The sequence below is a fragment of the Cygnus atratus genome, chromosome 2, assembly GCF_013377495.2.
Source record: "Cygnus atratus isolate AKBS03 ecotype Queensland, Australia chromosome 2, CAtr_DNAZoo_HiC_assembly, whole genome shotgun sequence".
Lineage (NCBI taxonomy): Eukaryota > Metazoa > Chordata > Aves > Anseriformes > Anatidae > Cygnus > Cygnus atratus.
Genome location: NC_066363.1, coordinates 29,405,745 through 29,429,673, shown reverse-complemented (window position 1 = coordinate 29,429,673; position 23,929 = coordinate 29,405,745). Strand labels below are relative to the sequence as shown.

Genomic DNA, 23,929 nt, shown 5'->3' with positions numbered 1-23,929 from the left:
GGAAATCAGAAACCAGTGGTGTTGCACTAAAAAATAAAAAGGCTCACAATGTACATTCAGCATTAGAAACCCAGAATCTAAAGCCTTTTTAAATTTATATTGATAGTGACAGTGGTCTCCTCTCAGCAGGTCTCATCAAGCTATACATCTGACACCTCTACATACCCATGGTGCACTTCACTGTCTTCGCCATGTCTGCAGTGGGACTTTAGTAATTACTTCGGGTGAACTGGGTTAACTCTAGCACAGTAAGGGCCTGGAGAAGTCGAACTGGAGCACACCTGCTTCCACATGATGTCTGTAGGAGGGTAACTCCAAACCAGAAAACTCAAGCCCTGTGATAGCCTGCCTGCAAAAGCAGCATTTTCTGTTGACAGCTAACTCCAACTTTCCCATCTCCCACAGATTAACTCTGAAACGTAATAAATAATCTGTCTCTTCTTCACATCCTTACTACAGTGAAACATTTAGAGGTAACATTTTGGGTACTGATCACTTGGCTCTATCAGGTGCTCAAACCACACCATCATAGGAGGGATGGAATAGTGCTAGGAAAATACTGGTTGCTGTGCTATCTGAAGGCTAAACGTGATAAAAATGTAACAGAATCAATATGGCCACCTGATACCAATATCTTCAGTTGTCACATCAGGGGATGCTTTGCAGAAAAAGCAGAAATTACAACATGAGTTTAGAAGAGCTCTCTTTTCAGTAAGCTAAGGAACTCTTATCAAACCTTGCTGAAGTAGCTGACCACTTCCTTGTGAAGCAATAAAACCAAGAAGATCAACAGCAGTTGCTACCCTGCAGATAAACTCTTTCATAGAATCATTGAGGTTAGAAATGAAAGATGATCTTGGAGGCCTTTTCCTATATTTTATACATGTCAGTATATCAGGCATGAGAATAATTTCAATTCAATAACTGGTGTCTAAAGAGTGAGGAGTACATGCCAGACTCTACTTTTAGTATCCAAAAGTTAGCATGAATTTTAAGGTGACAGTACTATACTCTCAGTCATCTGAAGCAAACTTATCTTCTCTGACCTGTCCATACACTCCCACGCTAAACCTCTCCCACACTGAGCCTAATTGCTTTCAGCAGAAGGCCTTGCAGTATGGGGCTGCTTCTCAATACTGTCTTGTTTCTTAAGATCACTACTCCAGATAGAAGTGATATCTTGAAATACTCAAGTAGTTTTACAACACATTTTATGACAAGTTGTTGTGATAACATATCTTGCAGCTGTTTCTGTAAGGTGAATTAAAATTTTTAAAATATGATGAAATGTTTAAGGGAAAAGTCCAAGTTGCATTCTGTTCTGAACTCTAGCACTGATCCCATTGGTAGATAGTGCCAAAGTCAGAAAGGACTTACTATGAACAGCTTAAGGTTAAAACAGTTAAATAAAAATAAAAATAAAAAAAACACCTCAGTGCCTTGAGTGGGAAAAAACTGTTTCTTGAATGATAGCCTGTGCATGCTTCAGAAATCATTTAGGGCAGTTTTGAACTTTGAAAGTGTTGTGATAATAAAACTGATTTCCTAAAGCAGAGTTTTTTTGGTCAGTTTGGGTGAGTGACAAATCAGTTGTGCATTTCAGCGTATTATTCAGACTTTCAAAAGGATGCTGCATCTCCTACTTTCCAGTATGCATTGCATTGCTTTAGGAATGACTTACAGTTCCAAGGTCGATAATGAAACAATCTCCTTTGTTGAAGCTGGTCCAAGCCAGGGGGACTTCTGTGGCTCTTACAACTCTCCGGCCCTTAACATGCAGAAGCCTCTGGGCACTCAGATCATTAGTAACAACGTGATTAAATCCAGAGGCGACACCACCTGCCTGAATAGAAAACAAAGCAGCAAGCTTTACTTCAGCTTGATTTCTCCAGACTTACCATTTTGCTGAGAAGCTAGAAAGGAAGAAGTTTATGCAGTGAGAGGGAAGCCAGAATTATATACTGTTTTAATAGTGCTGACCACAGACCAGATAGATGTGGGGAACACCTCTGCAGCTGAACTCTCAGGTCTGAGCCTTTATCTGCAGGAAGAGATATCACCCTCCTTCAAAGGTGTTTCATATGAATGGGGAAAGGGAAAGCACCTCCTCTTACACCATTCAGAAGATGTGGTAATCCTAAAGCACCCTGTTAGGACAAAAGTCAGTACATTATCAAATAAGGACTGAGCGAAAGCAGAGGAATATCCAGTCCTGTACAGATTTTTCCAACTTAAATCTCAGCAGTCTGTGACAAAGTGAAAAAGGCTGTCACTAGAGTATTTTAAAATACAAGATTTTCATGAAAAGCATGAGATTTTGCCAGCTACCTTAAAGGAAAAAAACATTTAGTAGGACTATAAAAGCTTTCTGTGCAGCATAATCATCATTTTTAGGCAAAAGTGAGGTTTTGGTCTTTCCCACTGTTAATGTTTTTAAGCACTTAAGCACGCTGGGTTCTGCATTTGAACTAAGTTATTCAGGCTGCAGCATGGAAATTGTTTCTGCAAGACAGACCATCTGCTAAACAGAGTCCCTACTGTGAGCTCTCTCAGTCACAAGAATATGAAACTTCATGACAGTTTGACTGTGGGGCATGGATAGCATGTCTGAGACAGGTTTGCAGTATCAGAAGGGGCACTGAAACAAACTGATGCTCTCTATGTAAATACTGGGACTCCTACAGCTTTGGATAGGCAGTTCAGACCTAAAACCACTAAGCATTAATAATTTTTAAACTTCCAGTAACAAATAAAAAGCAGAAGATTTGATTTTACTGGGGGTGGGGGGGTGGATGATGTTACATATATTTTGAGAAGACATTTTGACAGGTGGCTCTTTACCTTGTATTTAATTCCTCCTTTGAAATAGCTCACAAACTCAGTAGACTCATATCCTTGAATTTCTCTGCACTGCACAGGCTTTCCTCCTAAATAATCATCCAGTTGAACAGTGAAGATGGCTGCAGCTGTGCTTTCATCTTGGGTACATTCTTTCCCTGAAATAAAACATGATGAAGATGAAATGCGTTCAAAAAGAATCAATATAACTTTGAATTCTGTGACAATCAAGCACTGCCTTCAGCAGGCACGTGTTGCAATAAGGCACTACATCATAACCTTCTTCACCAAACATGTTCACCCATGCCATTTCTTAAAAGCTTCAACTGTCTTTCTAAGAAAAGGAGGTGAAAAATAGCCAAGTCCATTTAATCTCCATCTCTGAGTAACAGCATATTTTAATTAAGTGAATTTAGCATGACAAGTGTCTGTGGTAGATTTTGGACTTGTGTCCAAAGTGCAAAGACCAAGAAAGGTCACATCAAAGAATTGATTAGATAGTAAATGATATAGTTTATATGAGAAAAAACTTGCCAAACCATAGAGTTAACGTAACTCCTGAGAGCAGTCCTATTAACACTACAAAATGCAACCAAAGGTATTTTGCTAAGATATCTTCTGTTAGGTCACCTGGCACAGCTAGGAAAGAGAAAAACAGCTTTGGGTTACAGATAGTCACTTAATCAGATCACAGTTTTTAATTATTAGCCTCTTCCCAGAGATGTGGCAAAATGGCCACCTTACCTACCGTGATGGTGGCTTAATTTCACTACAAAGCAGTGTGTGTATTAGAACAAAACTTCCAGCATGGGCCAATACATTTTGATGCACATTTTCAGCATTCGATTGTTTCAAGAAGATTGCTGGGAGGATCTAGTCTCAAGAAATGGGCTTCTCTTGAGAACTTTTGAAGAGTAGGGTTTTCTATGGAGTTTTTATTTTTCTTTTGGGTATAGCAACGAAGAAGCTGCTATATGAGCACCAGTTCTCAGTACTAGGAAAGAATAAAACATGGGGAGGGGAGAGGGCTACCCATGGGGAATCACTGACATAGCTGGCCCACCTTTTCAAGTGCCACAAGACAACTCCTCTTCACCCACCAACACCTCTGCTTCTCCCAGGAAGAGTGTGGCCACCACCAGTGCGGCTTTCGTAGTGACAGAAATGCAATTGAAGTCTTGGTATGAAAGCAGCAAGGATGAAGTAGGGAAAGGATGTCGAAGAATAAGAAGCATAGGAAAGAGAAGAGCATGAAGTCTGCCCAAAGAAGGTAAAAAAATTACTGAAGGCAGGACATAATACAAGAACTAAAAAAAACTCCATCACTTAGCAATAGCATGTTGCTACACCACAAGTTCTCTGTCAGACCAGGGTGCCTCAAGATTGCTGGTAAAGTGCTTTTTTTTGTTTGGTTGGTTTTTATTATATTTATTCATGTCCATTAGGACTAGATCCCTATATCCTTCAGATTTATTGCTTGCAATTACACAACAGGGTTCAGGGTTCGAGAAAAATGGTTTGGGAACAATGTTAGAGATAAGAATCATTACCAAGCTCAGTCTCAGTTGCTGTGCAATAAAACAGTCAATGAAAACCTGTTTAAAAAAATCCAGTGAGCATCAATCCAAATGTGGGTTTTTCTAGCTGCATGGAAAACAGATTTATCTTACAGTTTAAGGCACAAACAGCTATATAAAATCCACAGACTAGTTTCTGGTTCAATAGATCTTATCACTTAATCTCTGGGAACAAGGGTTAAAAATAGCAGAGAAACACTATGCATGATTTCAAGTGGGCTACAGCCAGTCTTACTCGCACAGGTAGCCTCATGACAGAGCAGCGCACGCTGTTTCCACTTGGGACAGCTTCAAGTCTAGACAGCTCCCTTCAGGTAGGAATTGTATGTGCTCATCATCACATATTCTCAGTCAGGCTCACTTCAGGAAGAGTCATAGCAGCATGCTAATAACAGTAATAGCCCTAGTCAAATAAGTTTTTAGAAACAAACCTGAAAGATTCAAACTGTCGAACCCCTAAAGCCGTGTCTCTGGCAGAGCTATGTGCAGAAGTGGTTGTCACAAAGCGTGGACAGTCTGCTTGCAGAGCTAGCACAGGCTTTGCATTGAGCAGAAGATGGATCAGTAGTTAGCTACTAACACATCTCTCAAGTGCCAGCACAGAAATCCAAGCCAGGCTCTCAACAAAGTTCAGAATGGACACAACTGCCACAGACACAGATCCACACTGCTTGGCCACGCTAGCATCACTGCAGCACCTGTTAGCAGAAAAGCACTGCTGCCCCTAGGTGTAGTTTTAGGGTACACAGGCACAAGTTTCGCCAAGCCAAAAGCTGTGAAGGGAAGTTAAGTAAAATTACATAATATTTGAAGTTTCTTTTCCTAAAACAAACCCTTTTATGGACACAAGTGACCAAATAAACATCCTTTTATATAAACATATAGTGCACTTGAGTGTTTTGAGCAAAAAGTAATAACTGGGTAAATATTAGATGACAAAAACAGATTGAACAAGGATTTGTGACTCCTTAGGACTCTGATTGCAGGTAGTATCCAGGCACAGTTGGTGAATGAATTTAGTAACTTTTGTTTTCTTTATAAGTTTGTTTTCCAATTGATTACTATTGGTTAATTCCAGATTCTACGCCTTATTACATTTCTCTAGGAGTAAATGATCAGGCACCTCTCTGCTCTCTGTGTTCCTAAAAAATAAAAAAATAAAAAATAAAATAAAAAAAGGGATCTGGAACCACACTTTCTCTTTCAAGAGAAAGTATTTTCCCCCATTTAGCCAGAGGAAGTGAGACACATGGGAGGCCAGGAACATTTTTCAGTTCCCAGTCTGAGTGCATATTACAGCTGCAGCATTCAGATTTACTTTTTAAAGCAAAGAATAAAATTGGGTCCAATGAATTTTACCAAAAAGCTGAATAACCGTAGTTCTACCAGTTTGGTTTATTTTGCTGCTATTATTTCCAGGGAAAATACTATTTTTCTCTGGCAAGAAATATGGGAGTGTCTCGGCCTCCATACTCGTGGCAGTACAATTTAAACCAACAGATCTCCATTGGCTGACAAGTTTGTTTTTTTATATTCACACCTCTCTTACTTTTGTACATCATTTGTAAATACATAAAGAAAGCTATACATTTAAGTTCTTTAACAATGACTTTTGTTTTTATGAGTTACCAGATGGAGATGAAATATAACTTCGGCTAGAGTGTATCTATCAGCATTTTTTCATATGGACTATTTCAAGAGAGAATACATTTAAGAGAAACCCTGGATTGCACTGAATTTGAAAAAAAAAAAATAACCCAAACTAATCCTAGGATACAATGCTAGTAAAGACCCTAACTTGCAAAAAAAAAGTGAAAGAGCAAAGATCCAGCATCTAAACTGCAACAAGCTGTAACCAATGAAGATTCTGCATTTTAGTGTCATCCGTTGACACCTTAATTCTCCAAATAAATACTCTGGAAACTCATCCAGTCTTATTTAAACAGAAATTAGAGTGGGAAGAAGGAGAAAGTTCAACTGTTTGCATGCAACTACACTGTGCCACTCTGTTGGCACAAGAGCAGACCTTAGGTTATTAAAATATACACAGAGATTAAAGCTGGGGAGAAATGAAGGAGAACTATTCTGCAAGTGTGGGATGCATCCTGGAAGAAGTAAGCCCTCACTTCCTTCCTGGCTGCTTACACCCTGCCCAGGTGTGAGAGTTTGGTTTGCACAGTTTGGTCATTTTAACCTACGGGTGCCAGTCAGAACATGACTGCATCAAGTTCACAGGCCATTCACCCATGGTCTGGGCCTCCTTCTAGTTCTCTGGGTGTGCCCAAGCAAGGTAGTAGGAGGAAGTCTGCCGCTGTCAAATATAGAAATTCAATGCTCTGCTTTCACTCCAAGTTTGGGGTCTTTTATGGTGAAGTCAGAATCTGTTCAAAGCCACCATACAATGCCCACCGAGTAACAGGTGCCACAGATCTCTGGCAGGAGTCACAATGGTGTCAGCAAATGGCAAAGCCCTTGCAAGTATCTAAGCACAAAACCTGCACAGTTTCCATCAATCTAAATTTAGATGAATTCTTTCCATCCCGCAGTCTGACTCTTAATGACTGCTGCTACTGTTCACAAATTGCTTATGGGAAGTCTTCAGAAAGGCCTTACCAACATCCTCCTCGCCCACAGGTTAGGGAATGTTTGCTCTGAGAGAGAAGTTTGGTGTATGCAACAGTGGTGACAATCAGCCAGCAAAAACACCAAACTAATTCAGACTCCTGCCCTGGATGTGACTGCCCTTTCCTGTGCACGTTCTGGACTCCTGCTACCTTTAGGCTTGCAGCAGCATTTGTTCCTCTCCGCCCCACTGCTGGGGCACCCTGCAAGCAGGAAGGGATTTCCCAGCAGTTTACCACACCACTGCCAACCTGCCAGGTGCATACGAACGCGTGCCCAGATTACCCAAAGCTATTTACAATATCTGGATATCACCACATCAGCAAAATACATGCACCAACGTGTACAACCAAACATCTTTAGCCAATAGCAGAGAAGTGTTAATTACTGCAGGTGTCAGCCACTGCTCTGACTTTACGTCCAGTTGCAGAGCCCTTGCATCTTGCTCTGGGACGTGTCTGCCCCACTAACTACTGCCTAAGTGGTTCTAACTTCATTAGCAAAGGCGTAAGTAGCCAAACCCTGCTACTAAATAGTAGTGCTGTTGATAGAGGAATATCTGCCAGAAATTCATTTATGCTGCCATCTATGATTATACTCTTGTCAGTCAGACACTGCCCAGCATGCCAGCTGGGTAACTAATAACAAATGCAAAACTAAACAAGCTTCAAACATTTATGGAGAAAATCCCAGCTTTCTCTGCTATTCTTCAATGCATCCAAAAGCACAATGAGATCCACAGCAGCTCAAACCCATTAACACTAATACACATTGACCTCTCTCTATGTGCTCCCTACAAACACAAACTGCCTACAAACACAAACCTCAGGAGAGCGAAAAAATACGAAATAGATCCCAGACAGCCACACAACAACCACTGTGGTCAGATGACCTGGTGACTAGACAAGGAAATCTCATAAGCCTCCAGCAGACGAGGAAGTCACATAAAACACAAACTATTTGGTGCATCCAAACGACAGACTTCTGCTTTGCTCTTAACGCTGTGTTCTCAGTTGCTTTGGGAGGGGCTCTCCTAGGCTATCAGCTGATATTAAAGAGAACCGGTTTTACAGAAAACCTGCTGACTTCACCTCCAATCTCTATCATCAGAGAGCAAAATCAGTCAAGCTGAGAATGCAGCGTCTGTGCCCCCAGCACATGAAGGGCATGGAAGTATTAGAACAAGTCCAGAGGGCAGCCACAAAGATGATCAGAGAGCTGGAGCACCTCTCCTACAAAGACAGGCTGAGAGAGCTGGGGATGTTCAGCCTGGAAAAGAGACGGCTCCGGAGAGACCTTATAGTGAATTTCCGGTAGCTAAAGGGGGCCTACGGGAAAGCTGGGGAGGGACTCATTGTCAGGGAGTGTAGGGATAGGACAAAGGGTAATGGCTTTAAACTAAAAGAGGAGAGATTTAGATTAGATAAAAGGAAGAAGTTCTGCACTCAGAGGTTGCCCAACACCACAGGTTGCCCAGAGAAGCTGTGGATGCCCCATCCCTGGGGGTGTTCAAGGCCAGGTTGGATGGAGCTGCAAAGCCTGGTCTGGAGGGAGGTGTCCCAGCCCATGGCAGGGGGCTGGAATTAGATGGTCTTTAAGGTCCCTTCCAACCCAGACCCCTCTGTGATTCTATGAGAAAGGCAGCATCTGGACACAAAGCAGTATAATAACATCAAAGGGAGAAGGCTGAGCTGTAATTTTGGTCGTAATAGAAAGAAAGGCAAGAAAACTTCACCTGGATAGAGGCAGGATTTCACTCTAGAATCTTGGTTTGATGCAGCCAAGACTAGAATATAACCCTTCAGCACCTTTCCAAACTAGTACCACAAAGCAAGCAAACACCCTTTCCCCATCACCCCCACCTTTCCCAACCCCAGAGCCCCTCAGCACCAGGAGCAGAGCAGCTCAGCACCCCATCCCCTCCCCTAAGCGCCCCCGCAGAAGGAAGGCGAAATCACCCACGGGTACCCAAGCGAGACAGCGACCCCCACGCTACCCCCGCGGCCGGGCAGCAGGGGAAGCAGCCTTGCCTACTGCCCCTGTCCCCATCCGTCCCATCCCACATCCCACATCCCGGACACCCGGCTGCCCACCGAGCCAGTAGTGCAGGCGGTAGGCGACGGCGGTGGCGGTGCGCCGGGTGCTCAGCACCACGTACGCGTCCCCCACGAAGAAGTCTCCGTGGTGGCTGGGGGGCACCGGCACCAGCTCCAGGCGCTCCACCCGCCACACCTCCAGCCCGTTCCGCTGCCCGGCGCCCGAGAAGGCCGCCGGGGGCCGCCCCTCTGCCATGGCACGGCCGGGACACGGGGGTGTCCCCACGGCCGCCTTTATAGGGCCCGGCGCGGCGCGGCACGGCACGGCCCCCGGGCGGAGCGGGGCGGAGAGGGGCGGCCCCGGTCCCCGAGAGGCTGGGCTGCCCCGGCTTTCGGTCCCTGGCTTTTAAAACGCCTCCGGGACTGCCCCCCAAAAAAACACCGTGCCCCGCTTCTGCTGCTGCAAGGGGGTGATTTGTCTCTGCTCAGAAGTTAGACGAGAAAGAAGAAGCGGGGAGAGAAGCGCAGCAGGGCCAGCCCAGTGCCGCGGTGTTCCCGTGCTGTGCCGCTTATCTGCTTTGGCATCCCGTCTCATAAGCTGCTCTGAATGCAGCGGTTTTTACAGCTTGCGCTTGCTGCTGGGCAATTTTGTTCCCCCGGATTAGAAAGGTGGAGCATAGTTCTCCTCCAGTAATTTTATTTTGTTTGACCAGTATTGCCAGGAAGAGGGGGGGGGGAAAAGCTTGTATCTTTCTGAAGTTTCCAGACGAAGCCCAGGACGTGTATTGTATGGTTCCCTTTCTCAGCAGACGAAGAGCATCACGGTGGCGTTTCTCTGCACGATGCAACAACAATCCAGAAGGGTTAAACCCGTTTCTCACCTGTCTGTCTCCTTTATAAGTGGTCGGTATGTCATCCTGGCAGGCCATTACAGCATGAAAATTGTATGTAGCAACTCACTGTTTTCATCTAATATTGACAGGAGGTAGATCAATCTGGATAGGATTCAGATAGATAAAGTTCACGCTCTCAGTGTATCAAAAGATGTATTTCATAGAGGGCTCTGTTTAGGTCCATCATCTTATCCTCCTGGCTGAGTTTTCAGGCTCAGGATTTCCCCAGTGGGTTGTTTTGGCAGCTGGATACAAGAGTGCAAGTATCGACCTGCGGGCGGATTGGCGCTGCCGCAGTAGGGAAGGACAGGCACTGCTAAATGCAACAAAGCAGCTGGAGAGCATCTTCTCTGGCAACGGGTTAAAAGGAGCACCACAGCTAAGAAATCCTTTTGAACCATCTTCCCTGCCTTCTTTTTGTAGCCTGGTGTACCGTTTAGCTGGCGAGGGAAGGGAGGCCGTTGCACGTTGTACCTGCTCCCATCTCCCATTTGGGTGGGCACCCTTCCATCAGCTTTCCAGACGCAGGCACAGAGGCAGCCTGTGCCCTGTCCCCTGTTACAAAAGGGAACCTGCAGCTGCCCTGCTTTGTCCAAGGCCCAGCCGAGCATGGTATGGCTCACCTTCACCCGCTCACAGCCAAGTGTTACAATCCTCATTCTGCCAGGGCCTGGGACCTGGTGAGGCTGAACTTGCTAGATAAAGCACTGTGTGTCCCAAATGAAATACTTTTCTCCAGGCTATTCACCTTGTGGAGAGGAAAAACTGTTAGGAAGAGCAGCCAAAAAAAGTCAGCAGTTCCAGTTTCAATATGTTATCAGATCTTTCAAAACATTCAAAGTGATTTCTTTACTCTCCCATTTATGTCAGTTCTTCTTTTCACTTTTACTCATGCACACTGTGCATTAGTTAGCTGTAGCCAGTCCAGGCAGAATTTACCACAAACTCTATAATTGTACACATTTATTACTTCTCCTGAAGCTGGCAACTTGCACTTGCTTTGGAAGTGTTGCTGAGTTTTGCCCAAATGTGAGCTCAGTCGGACCGGGCTAGCATTATGCAGCTTCACGTCTCCAACCTGTCCTGCCTGTCCTGCCAAGGTAAGATTGTTTGCACACAGATTGCGCAGGCCATTGGCTCTAATTTACATCCCCTTATTCTAGATGTAAGTGCTAAACAGACAGACCAAATACTCTCAGCTGTAACCCTGTTGCTGCCCTGAGATGCACATCAGTGCTATTTGTCCAGCATTGGCCGTGCCCAGTATCCCACACCAAAGGACAAAGGTTAAAGACAAGAACATTTTAATTGCTTTGTCTTGGAGTGAACTCTGTGGCACTGCTCACACACAAAGGATGTCAGCACTGACAGCACAGTTTTCTCATGCCCAAGTTTGCTTTGCTAGAATGATGTGCTATGTAGTGACTCACTGGCTGCTAGCAAAGAAAATCTTGGGTTGTTTGTATTGTTAAGTGCCAAGATATTTGTTTGTACAGTTCACAAGTACTTTTTGCAATCTCACTTTTGCCATCTCACTCCTGTTATGTAAGCCTGTCATTTTATGAAAGTTGTACTGCCGTTTGTCTCAAACCATTTCCATCTAGTTTTTGTAGCAAAAATAAGCACTGACACTGTTAACATTACACAGATTCTCGTAACGTGAAATATTCAAAAGCTTTCTAACATGCAGTTATTCAAAAGTGAAATTTTGGAGGAAAAAAAAGAAGAGATTTTTAAAAGGATTCATAGATCCAGGAAGATTTTTTTTAATTACTTTTAATTTGCTTTTGCCTGTTGTTTCATGTAGTAATTGAGGTGAAGAGGGCTGCAAAATAGCATTATTTTTTCTGACTCAGAAGTCACAGGTCAAACTGTGAGTGTTACACTCAGTAGAAACTGCGCTATAAAGGAATTTCAGGCTACTTTAGACATTTCAAAGACTTCCATTCTAGTTTCCCAAAGATTTTATTTTGTTGATAAACTATCATAACGATGTCAAAGGCACAGTGCTGTTTTAGCACTGAAGTAACACAGGGAAATATTTTGCCTCACACCCTTTCCTCAGGGGGTGGATATAGCAATTGAGTGCTAATTGACTGGGAGCACAATCACGGAGAAAGTAGCACACATTGCTACCTGCTTGACTGCGCTCCTTGAGGTACAGCCATCTTTAAATGCCTGCTTTCTTTTTTTTTTCTTTTTTTTTCTTTTTTTTTTCTTTTTTTTTTTTCATGTCCTGGGTGCAACGCCCTAAGTCACACAGGAATATCAGAAGGTGTTCCTGCCCCTTCCCTAGTAATTAAAACAGCAGAGATTCAAATTTGTATTGAGCTTACAGCTTTGGTATGGCTCCAGAGACTTTGAGAAACTATGAAAAAATTTGCCATTTAATTTTTCTAATTTACTTCCAAAGTTTTTTTATCATATTTATTAAGTTTTTTTTTCCTTGAAGTATTGTTGTCATGTACTGCATATATGCAGTGTGTGGGCATGAGAGTTTATAGATGTGAAAAAACAGAACACTACGCACTGAGTTCTGATTTTTATGGCTATCAGGATTGCAGCAAAACAAGGTGTTGTTTCCAGGCGATGCACACTGGGACACTAAACGAACTCCCAGAAGCTGAGCTCAAGCATCTTTCCCTGTAGGATTACCTTTCAGTATAGTTTGCCTAAGTCTACGACCTTCTACAGGTCTAATGTCCTGTGCTGAATTACAGTTACAGGAAGAAACAATGGAAGGAACAAAAGGGAAACGTGAGCAAAGAATATTTTCAAATTTTCAGTCTTTCCTTCTACAAATCTGATTTCCTCTTCAACACTTATGCCAAATACTCTCCTGAACTCTATGACCCTCCTGAACAATAGGATTATACGAGTTTGTTTTATCATTTAGTTTCATATTACAAAGTTTGGTGTACACAAAGTATGTGTGTCAAAAGCACATTCCTATCCGAGCTGTCACAGAAGTCAGACCCTGCTCTCATCCGCTCTATTGCTGAATTACAACTCAACCAAGTCATTTCAGATTCATCCCAAATACAATAAGCCGGTTCACAGATATGATGTAATTTTTTATTTCCAATATACTTCTTAAAAAAAATAAATCACTGAAATTGTGTAAGTGGAAGGAGAATTAAGCCACACAGCTTTAAAAGCCAGGTTATCAAAACCAGATGGTAGAGTTGTGTTCCTTCTTGCTAACACTCTCCATTCACTCGTCAGTCCCTCAAATCATCCTGCTCAGTAGCCCAGCTTCAACAGGAGAGGCTTTAACAAGGCTACAATGTTCCGAAGAAAGACTGAAAGCTGGCTTTCCTCCTAAACAGCAATGCTTGAGTCAGGAGGCTACCAGAGGACAGGAATGCAGACTCGCAGCCAGTCCCCTCACGTAAAAATAACAGTTCCTCCTGTACCTTCAAGAGATGGGTCCAGTTTCAATGCTCCAAGTCCAGAGCAAATAAAGGGCCCTAGTGTGTAGTTTTAAGCATCACTATAGTGGTATGTTTGCTTTTTAAGTGCAGAGTAACTCCCCTTTAACAGATATTTGCAAGTATTGGGCTCAGTACTTAAATTACATTTTTCATCAAATTTCAAATATGAATGCATTTTGGATTTGGAACCTGTGTATTGAAACTAATTTTTAAAATACATTCATTGGCCACAGAAAATTTGAAGTACCTACTTACAGGTTAATTAGTTTTTAATTAACTGATCCTGAACTCTTACTTAAATCACTCAAATATTTGAAACAGAAAAAAAAAAGGCAAGGGAAATATGGGAAGGAGAGAGAAAACTTTCAGTTTTCTGACTTTCTGAAAAAAGCCTTTCTGAAGGTTTCTTGAATTTGGTACACCTACCTGGGAAAATAAACATTTTCCAAAGGAGAATATTTTCTGGATCCCACGTGTTTTCTTAAAGCTCAAATGCATTGTTATACTTCAACTAATGAACGACTAAAGTGGTTTCATACTACGCAAGAATAACACACCTTAGAATTATGAATTTTGTTGCTGTGTCAGCTATTATGAATTAGCCAACTTTAATTATACCAGCACTAAACACTAGCATCACTAATAAGAGTCCCATCACAATATCTTTCAAAGAATACTCTCAGCATTTCTTCATTTTGAAGAGGCAGAAAATAAACCTTCATCACCCTTCTTAAAATGATCTTAATGCTTTTAAGATCACTGACATTAATTGGGGATCTGCACATTGAGTTTAGTAGTTGCAAAAGCAAAGCAGTCTGAAGGAGACCAAAAGCATCCATACATTTCAGTTTCTACATCACAGTCACCTGATTTATAAAACTCACTTCTTCCTTTCCTCTGAAATACTGAAAGTATGCTAATTCTCTAAAAAGCTGCTGAGATCTGCAAATGTGCTCAAGACAGCTTCTAAAATAGTCACCTTTTGGAAGCAAACGTTGAAGATGAAATCTTGATGTTGCTCAAGAAGACTACAGTAAGGATCTATTTTAAATCAAAATTTGCTGCCGATTCCTGTTTCAAAAATCTGAGACATACTTACTGGAAAAGGACTCTATTTCTCTGTTTTCTGATAAGCACTATGCATAGAAAGCTTGGAGGTGCCTCAACATTAAGAGCCATACCGTCAACGTAACATTTATTCCAAAGTTAATTTCTTAAATCTAGGTGACAAGGAAGGCCGTGGAGCAGTGGTTTGTTAGTTTTTGCCACTCATCAGGAACAAGTGTTCTCTTGTATTTTCTTGTGTTTTCTTGTACAAGTGTTATGTATGCAGAACACATTTCATATCAACTCAAGTCTGAATAGCAAATCATGCTACTCCCTCAGCCCTAGACTCCAAGGTAAATTAAGTCCTGTGGGAATCAGTAGATTTTCTCAACATCTTGTTTTAAGGAGACTATTTTTCTAGAGAAGACATGTCTTTGGGGACCCAAATGTGTTATCCTGGCAGGCCCTGCTCTCCTGATTCCTCCTCCAATTTGATTGTTCACTAGCAATGAGCAGATACCAGATAAAATCAAGTATGAAGGAAAATGCATAAATGATGTGAGACAGTGAAGCACACAGATTATTTACACGTCTTCAATCCTTGCTACCATTAGGCACAGTTCTTAGAATAAATGAATGCTTTGACTATAAAAAACAAATGAACAAGCAAACAAACATAAAAAACATAATGAATCCAAGATTTATCATCCCCATAATTTCTTCTTGTTGATAATACTGTATATATTTCACCCTCCAGAATTAAATAGAATTTTAACAGCTATAAAACACTCTTTAGTTTCTCCCTTAAATCAGTAGTTTAGGTACCTCTTTTCCCTGGGTATCCGGTTTATCTTGCTAGCAAAAATCCCATCCCACCATCCTGGTGCAATGCTCTGAAGTCTGGCACTTTCCTGTCCTCTGTTTCCAAACTCTGTTCCTAAGCTTTCTTGACTTGATCTGCCTAGAAACAAAATATAAATGTTATCTCTATCCCAACCATCCTGCTTTCCTTGCTTTATATATGTGAATTCTGGGAGTACACACATCAAATTTTTAGTTTCAAAAGTAAAATCCTGAATGCTACCACAAAAGACTGGGGGATGCCCACTCTTAGAGGACCTACCTTGTTCTGAAACTGGTAGGAAAAACAAAAACAAAAATAACCAACCAACCAACCAAACCAAACCAACCAACCAACCAAACAAACAAACAAAAAAGCCAGATCAATGCATTTGGTAAATTCTGGCCTTTTTTTTTAAAATGACACAGCAACACAGCATTATGTGTATGGACCATGTGCTCAGAAATTCCATATCTGCAAGTCACTTAAGGCTTTTTCCAAATCTTGCTGGGTCTAAGAGAAGCTTTCTTGCTCACTCAGTGGGAGGTAGCCAACATCATGTGGCTACACAGCTGTTGTACGCTTGGCCTCGTGTTTCTCGTAGGCAATACCAGCCAGCTTTTAGAGACATGATCAGAGAGTAGTGCACCTATTGATACGTTGTTTTAAAACACTCCAGGACATTGTGTTCCCTTTCCTTTCATGCCTTTTCTACAAGGCCAGAACATTTCCTCTGTTGGTAAAACAAAAATCTCTTTGGTATTCTGTGGCTTTCTCTGTCCCTAGTTATTTTCACCAGTAACACTGTTCTTCACTTTCAAAGGTACGTGACTATCAACAAGAATAATTATCTTCACAGGAAAACATGTGCAGGAATGCATCTGGCTCTGTGCTTTGACTTTACACTGGCTGCCATGTGATTGCTATTCTCCCATCCACCTCTTGATACGAATATTCAAGAAATACCACCATTACTTACTTATCTTCCTCAACTCTATAGGAAGTAATTGAAAATAAACTGTAACTGTTTCTCTTTACAAAGTAAAAGATAATAGGTAAAAAGAGTCAGCTAAGGAGCATAGTACTGATAAGTTTAATTTTAAGACAACCTACATGACAGACATTTCCTGCCTTTATTTGTCCAACCAAGAAAAGACCTCTATGGAGGAAAAGTAGCACTTCAATGTTTATAAATCTTTGTGTTTTAAACAGCTAAAGAACAGATCTTGTGCATTTCATGCACTGCCTGTTGGTTTGTAACTTGAGGAAACTGCGTAGTACTAAAACTGGACTGGCTTGTTAAAAGAGCCATTCGCAGGCATCCTGCAGTGACAGCAGCCCTTCCGGCTCATGGCATCTCACAGCCTCTTCCAAGGCCTTCTTCCCGAGGATTTTGACCCCCCCCCCTTCTCTCCAGTCTCCACTGGAGTGCATAGAGTGTGTGAAAAATCCATGCAGAACACTCCGAACACTTCCTGAGCTGTTACAGTGATGGGTGGCAAAGTAAAAGAAAGGATTGGCCTCATGTCAATGAAAAAAGTCATCCCAGATTTTTCATTTAGGCCTCTTCCCTTTGGTTAGTATTGCACATATCTGCTGTGTGGTTTATGATGCAGAGTTAGAGCCTTTAAAAAAACTCACTTATTTAGAGTGAATTAGTAATTTCCTTTCTTACATGAAATAGCCAGCACACTTCATTATAGCGTTAGGCAACTGTAACTGTGTTACTAATGTAATAAAATCACCCCACTGCTATTACTGGAACATAATAAGGTATAACGCTCAAAGCAAAGTTTTACGGAACAGAGAATTATCTGGCAGAAAAACATTATTTATATTTTTTTCCAGTATGTTTATTTTAATTTTGTTCTATACAAGGGTTTTTATTGAAAAAAGAATAAATCTTCAGTGTTTACCAGCTTCCGTAAATCAGTTCTCAGAAAGATCTTAATAAGTTAGTAATAATTCTTTAAACCTTAGATTGTTGGTCTATTGTTATCCAACCCTATTTTTTTCTTTCCTTTTTTTTTTTTAATGTTGTTCCTCTGATAAGGCATAAAATTTGCCATTTCAAAGGCTTAGTATGACAAGGTTATTAGTACTTTCATCATGACCAGTATCATCCTAGGACCATTTACAGTACCTAAAATTCACTGACTGCCTGTGTACTCTGTGTATGTGTTTAAGGATTCAAATGAATGGCTTTATGATGGAGGGAAGCTATAGGGAAGGTTCTTATAGTTGAACTTGGGCGTCAATTCATGGCAAAAAAAACATTTAAGCAAAGTTAAAAGGTGAAAGAGCTTAGCTTAGAATTAGAAGCCCTGTGTATAACTCAAACACGGATTTTAATCTGCATGGTAATCATGCAGAGTAGGATCTCAGTTCCAGAAATCACAGTACACATGGTTAAATCTAGCCCAAAGTAGCATAACAGATTAACACTGAAATTAACACTGGGGAGGAGGCAGTGTCCTGAAGAGAGATGTTGAAATCTTTCTATTTTATAATAAAGATATGCAGGATATGTTGTATACATATGTAAAATATTAGTATTAATAACTTACAGATCTACTGATCTGTCCTTCTAGAGTAAGTTTGCTTGGGTGGCAGATTTGAGCATACTTTTGTCTAACACTTGCTTCTTCAGGTCACTTATGAGATCATAGTGTTTACAATTTACTTGTAAGCCTGCTGCTTCCTTTTAGTCTTTCAGAACGTATCCAGATTCACTCTCTGCATTTATATAAGCTGTAGAGGTTTCTATAAAGTGATTCTAAAGAAACAATCCAATAATGCTGCCCAAGACAAAACAACTCACCTCCACAAGCAAGTTCCAAAGTGCATCGATGTCAATGGAAAAATACTAATCAACAAGAATAGATTTTAGATCAGAGACCATTTTAGTAAATGGATACTGGTCCTTTCTCACATACTGGGCTAAGAGGTGTCCACGCTGCAGCTGACTGTGTGCCCAAATGACTGACAAAGCTGTCAGCGAGATTTACAGTGCATTTTCACCCCTGCATTGAGAATGAAAAAGTAAAAAGGATTATGAGATTTTGCTACAATCTCCAACTGCTGAGGCATGAGAACAACACTCTAGCCAGCCCTCGACAAAAAAATAAAACAAAACAAAACAAAACACGTTCCCTTTTCTCTGAGCTTCAAGGGCTTTGTGAAGAATGCCAGAGGAGATGGAGATCAGCCTGAACAACAAACATCTCAGCCCCCCTTTTTGCTCTGAAAGGGTTCAGGTGTGCAACAGAGGAACAGGGAGATGCTGAGCAGAGGCCAGCAGGGAGAGCTGCCAGAGCAGCTCGGGTGAGCGCTTCTTCCCCATGCTCCTACAAACCACTGCAGTGAGCAACGGCCTCCGGAGACGGAGCAAGAGGCCAGTGATGCTGCACCCCTACTGGGCTCTGCTGGCTGCTGGAGTGCACCAAGCTGGTATTGCAACTAAGGCAGAACTGCAGCATCAGAGGATCCTCCAGCTCCTTCACCCCAAGCCACTGCACTGTGCTGTTAAGCCTGGCAGGGTAGCGGAGGCTTCTGGCTGCACAGCTGACTGGTGACACTACTTCTGCCTTTCACAGGAGCTGCTGCTGGCTGTGGGAAGCTGAATATCTGTCCTATCCGTAACAATAATGATCCTCAGGCTGCTTCCTAGCAAGGATGTGGTGTTGGAGAAAATGCTTTATACTTCCTCATAGTGTTCTTAACAGGAATGGTTGCTTTTTTCTTACATATATTGTATACAGTAAATGTACATAGTACGTGTAATAAAAGTACTTAAACAAACTGAGCCAGCATTTTCAAGGAACTCTTAGGTTCACAGCTTTCAGTTTTGCTTCTTATGATGTCTGTTATGGTGTATTTGGCAGTAAGCAGCATTAGCCAAGTATAGATTCATTGCAGGTACCTTAGTTTCCTTAATAGCCTTTGTACCTCAGACAGTCTGGCAACTTGCACTCTCCTCACTGCCGAGCAGCCCTGTGACTTTTTCCTGGCTCCTCTAATGAAAGACTGCAGTTGAACAAGCCAGGAAACGCCCATCTGTCTCACCCCCCACTGCAAGCAAGCACAAGAGCTACCCCCGTCCTGTGAGTCAGAACAAAGACAGACCCCTGTCATCTATGTTGTGAAAGATGAGGTGTCGTTCGTGGAGGTTAAGGGCAAGCTCAGCTTCTTTTTCCACAGGAGCACTGGAAATGTCTCTACATCTGTTATAAGCGATTAAGTTTACCTGTGAGAATTTGACTGAACCACACTCTTCCTGCTTGCTTTTGGGACAATTCATTGAACTGCTCTGTGCCTCCTTTCTCCCATCTGTAAAAAGACGATGTTTATATCGTTCCTTTGAAGGAATGCTACATGCACCACTTCATTATGCTGTCTCCCCTGTTACTATGAGGCCCAGCTAATACCCATCTCATTATCTATGATTAGCATTGATACAGTGCTATTATGTCTACAAACAAGAGATCTAAATCCTAACCTCTGAAATTCACTAGCCATTGAATTTGTACTGTCTTTCATTTGCCATGTATGAGTGCACAAAGAAAGCACCAGTCACCAGAATGGGTTTGCCTGGCATTCACAAAGTAGGGAACTTCCAGGCAGGGAAATTTCCCACAGATTTTATTCTTTCCAAACCTCGGTTTGGGGAACCCCATGTTTCAAACCAAACTAGTGTCTGGAAATACAATATAATTCCTCCCTGACTGGTAGGAAGATGTGTTTAACAAAAAAATAAGTGTCTTTTTAAAAAATATTAATATTCTACCTAATTTTTCTCTTCACTAAGGATTGCATCTAGTAAATCCTGGAAAAATGCCAAACTTCACACCAGTACACACAGAGCTATGAGATCATTGCTTACGGAATTGTCTCTAGTGTCCTGAGCTTTCCACAGTGGTGTATAAATCATTGTCTTTTGGAAAGGGCAAAACAGCCTGCTATGCAATTTTCTTATGCTAAATCGCTGTGTGGTAAGTATACACTCTTCAGTTTACTTACAATCTAAATCTGGAGATCTTAGTCTAAATCTAGCTCTGGATATGCCCCCAAAGCCCTCAGCAATGCAGACTATGACTTGAAAGTGCTACATTGAGCATCCTCATATGCTCTTTTTGAAAGGAATTGAAACTACCTGACCATGCTGGGCTTCAGCTCTCAAACCAGATGCAGACTCAAGAGCAAAGCAGATCTTCCTCTTGAAAGAAGAGGAAGCATGGTAGGGTTAGTTTTGGCACAGTCTACTGATCACCAGTTCTTAGGTAGAGAGAGCAGGGAGTTTCCAAAGTAAGCTCATGATGGCACTCAGCCTCTCTTGTCCTCAAGAGAGTAATTTTTAGTAATGAAGATAGAATATAGATAAAGAAATGTTAAGTAGAAAGAGATAATAATACTGCCCTCCATGTTATTTCAGAAATTAGGACCTAAGGGGAGGAGATAAAATACTGTCTATTAAAATCAAAGTGCATTCAGTGTGTTTCTGTTCAGTGCTGGTGGTATTTACTGGAATAAATAAATAAATAAATAAATAAGCATATTTGAACATCATTGATGAAGGGAGCTCTCTGTGTTAGGTTTTGTAGTGCTTGAAGTACCTAGGCCTGCTTTGTCACAGTGTGCCAGTGCTCTGAGAGAGCTCATACCTGTCCTAACAGGGTAATACAGACACAGCTCAGGACTGCAAGCATCCTCCATAGCATTTGCAGATGTACAGATTCCACAGAACCAGAAGCCTGTTACGTTAACACGGATAAGACTGTGGAGTCTCTACCACATTGCTTTCTCATCAGCACCCTGCTGTTTAGTCTGGGATTTCTGTGAAAGGAAAAACATTATCATTTAAATACAGTCATCACCGTGTAAGTTCACATCAGGCTAGTATCAAATATCATGTAAGAAAATGCAGTTTTACAGCAAACAGATTTCATTGGTGAAAACCTCCTCTGAGAAGTTTTTTCTAGAAGTGGAAGCAGAAAGTGGCTTATTTCCCAGACATTTTTCTGTTCCTCCCAGGACTCTGGCAGTCAGGCATGGGAGATGTGTTGGTCGGTGCTGTAAGCTGCCAGCAGCCTGGAAACATTGAAGAAGGGGTGCATCAAAAGCTAAAAACGTCACTTCCTAATACACTGGATCTCAGACTAAGCGGTTATAATTTCTACCTGCCTTAGAAAGCCACCCATTATAGCTCTGCTTTGAGGGGAGGTTGCTCCACACAACCACCTGTAGCCTCTTCCAAGAAGGGAAGAGGCTCTACTGCTCACTCCAGCCTTAACAATCCTTCAGTGTCTTGGACAAGCTGAGAATTTTACTTCTTATCTCACACACCATTCACTTCTTGTGGCCTAGGCTGTAGAATGTTTGAAAAAAAAATGCTGATTGCCTCAAACTCTCCCTCACCAAAGAAACAAAACCAACAAAACAACAAACCTGCATGGATGCTCCAGACATGAAAGAGAAATTTGTCTCTTCTCCTCAGAAGGGCATACAAGATCATGAAAAGCAGTGCCCTGATTTTGCAGTACCCCAGCATAGAAATATTTCAAGCAAAATGATCCAAAATCAATTCAGTGGAACATAAAACAGCCTAGAATAAATAAATGCACTTTACTTAAAAAAAATATTGTTTTACGATATACAAACTACCCATCTTTCTCCATCTGATAGCACCTACCTGTATCAAAAGAAAGCCTGTAAGCAAAATGAATGGTGCCAGCTCTCAGTTAAGTATTTTGAATGAGAGCAAAAATCATGTTTGTCTTCTGGATAAGACTGGATGCAGTGTCCTTACTGTAGCAGAATGAGCACTCACATGGCTGCCTCTCCCTGGCACAGCTTTTCCTCCACATGATCCAAAATCACAGTGTAAGCACCAAGTCGCTGTGTGTCTCTCAGAGCAGAGGAGCAAAGATACATTAAAGTTAACTCCATTACAGTTAACAAGAGCTGGAAACAGAATTATATTCTTGAAAAGTTGAGGGAAATTGGTAATTGGTGGTCCATATCCCTAGTTCTACAGTATGGTGCCACTTCCTTAGGACTTTTCAGTTGTCCCCTGAAGTTCAGCTATTAAGTGATCCAAAACACTATGAAATCAATCTAATTCAGGAGTAAAAACATCAACAAAACAAAACAAAAAGCCTCTAACCATAAATGAAGCAGATTTAGGCAGAGAGGGATTCTTTGGTAGCAGCAACCTAGGAAGGATCCCATTCATGTTGACAAGGCTCTTTTGCTTTCATTTCAGCAATTCAAGTCCCAGATCTGAAAATATTAAGCAAATTATAAGCTATAAGACAAAATTTCTGGATTCTAGGATTTCAAAAACTATGGTTGTTAATCAGATAGGATTCCAGAAAAGGAGCACCCAGACATATACAGTAAAGATTATAAGGAAAAAAATATTCTGTCTACGGTCTTGCTGTGAAAGTACAATAGCAGTGTTTTATGCTACATTGTATGTACGTTTGTGCACTTTAATTACTGTGTAGTTAATTATTTGCAACTAAGCCATCCTTATAAGAGGCAAAGCTGTAGCAAATATTCTAAAGGGCAAACATCCCATTATGGACTACCAACCACAGCAGGATTGCAAATATGGACTATTTTATCTACAAGGAAGAGGCACACACTGGACTTGATTCAGTTGCCTGCGAGTAAACCACCATTACAAGGTGACAATTGCCATCTTATCAGTATTGTACATTTGTACATCAGTAAGCAGATTTTTGAGCTAGAAATCGTGCTTGTATCAGGTATCCCTAAAACTGAGTGTATTTGTGTAAGTAAGTTCTGTGAAACAGTTCCAGTCTGTTATTTAGAGCTTGGAAGAGGACGTTTTTCTGACATTGAGATTTAGGGAAAGTATTGATGTTAAATTGGTAACTTAACCCTGCTACATGGCAGTAGAGGGGTTCTGTGCTCATACTCCTTACTCCACAGTGTTCATGTACTGATTCCTAATTTATGTCAGCACATGTCAGCAAGGACTTACCTATGTTGAAAAGATGTGATTTTAACTTCAGATTTAAAGGATCTCTGGAGTAACTTGACACAAGATGTGGTAAATCTGTTGCATACTGTAGTTGAAAAGGAAAATACAACGTAACATCAGATAAGCCATCATGCTGAGAAACAACAACATTGACATTAACTGAAGAATAAACCTTATAGGTTGGATTTAGGTAAGGTAAAAATACACATGCTTAACTAGTGTAGCAGTTCTGTTCAAAAATGCAAGATTTAGGAGATTTAGTTAATTGTTCTATCCAAGTCAAGCTACTGAGCAGACAAGAGCCACTTTCCTCCGTTACCCTAAACTTCTTTGTTTACACAACCCCTACCACCATGGCCCCAATCTCGAAGGAGTCCAGTGGCTGTTACAGTACAGATGAGAAGCAGTAACAGAAACAGAATGCTCTTCTAGATAAAGGAACTGTGATACAAAAAACATAGGGGATGCAGTTTCCTGAAATAAATATATTGGATTCTTTCTCTCATGGAGCTCAAACCTTTTTCAAACCTTTCCAGAGAACTTAATTAATCTTTAATATACCTGTCAGTCAAGTGCACTACAATGAGCTTAAGAGCTTTCTGTTGCTGGACAACTTTTGAGAGGGTTGAAAGC

At 41.4% G+C, this 23,929-nt stretch overlaps 1 protein-coding gene across 3 annotated transcripts in view; it reads right to left on the bottom strand.

Annotated features, from left to right (window-relative positions):
* Positions 1-23,374, bottom strand: part of SCIN (scinderin) — a 67,776-nt gene extending 44,402 nt beyond the window's left edge. Inside the window, exons 1-3 of one of the 3 annotated variants that reach the window (XM_050709130.1) lie at positions 23,297-23,374; positions 2,842-2,996; positions 1,682-1,843 (exon numbers count right to left, since the gene is read on the bottom strand). Coding sequence is in view for 1 of the 3 variants with exons in the window: in XM_035545543.2 (XP_035401436.1) it covers positions 1,682-1,843; positions 2,842-2,996; positions 9,131-9,329 (516 nt within the window). In the remaining 2 variants the exon portion in view is untranslated. Of the gene's footprint in view, positions 1-1,681; positions 1,844-2,841; positions 2,997-9,130; positions 9,407-18,109; positions 18,126-23,296 lie in introns of those variants that run through there. The other 2 variants (XM_050709131.1, XM_035545543.2) reach the window with 2 other exon arrangements.
* Between the last annotated feature and the right edge of the window lie 555 nt (positions 23,375-23,929).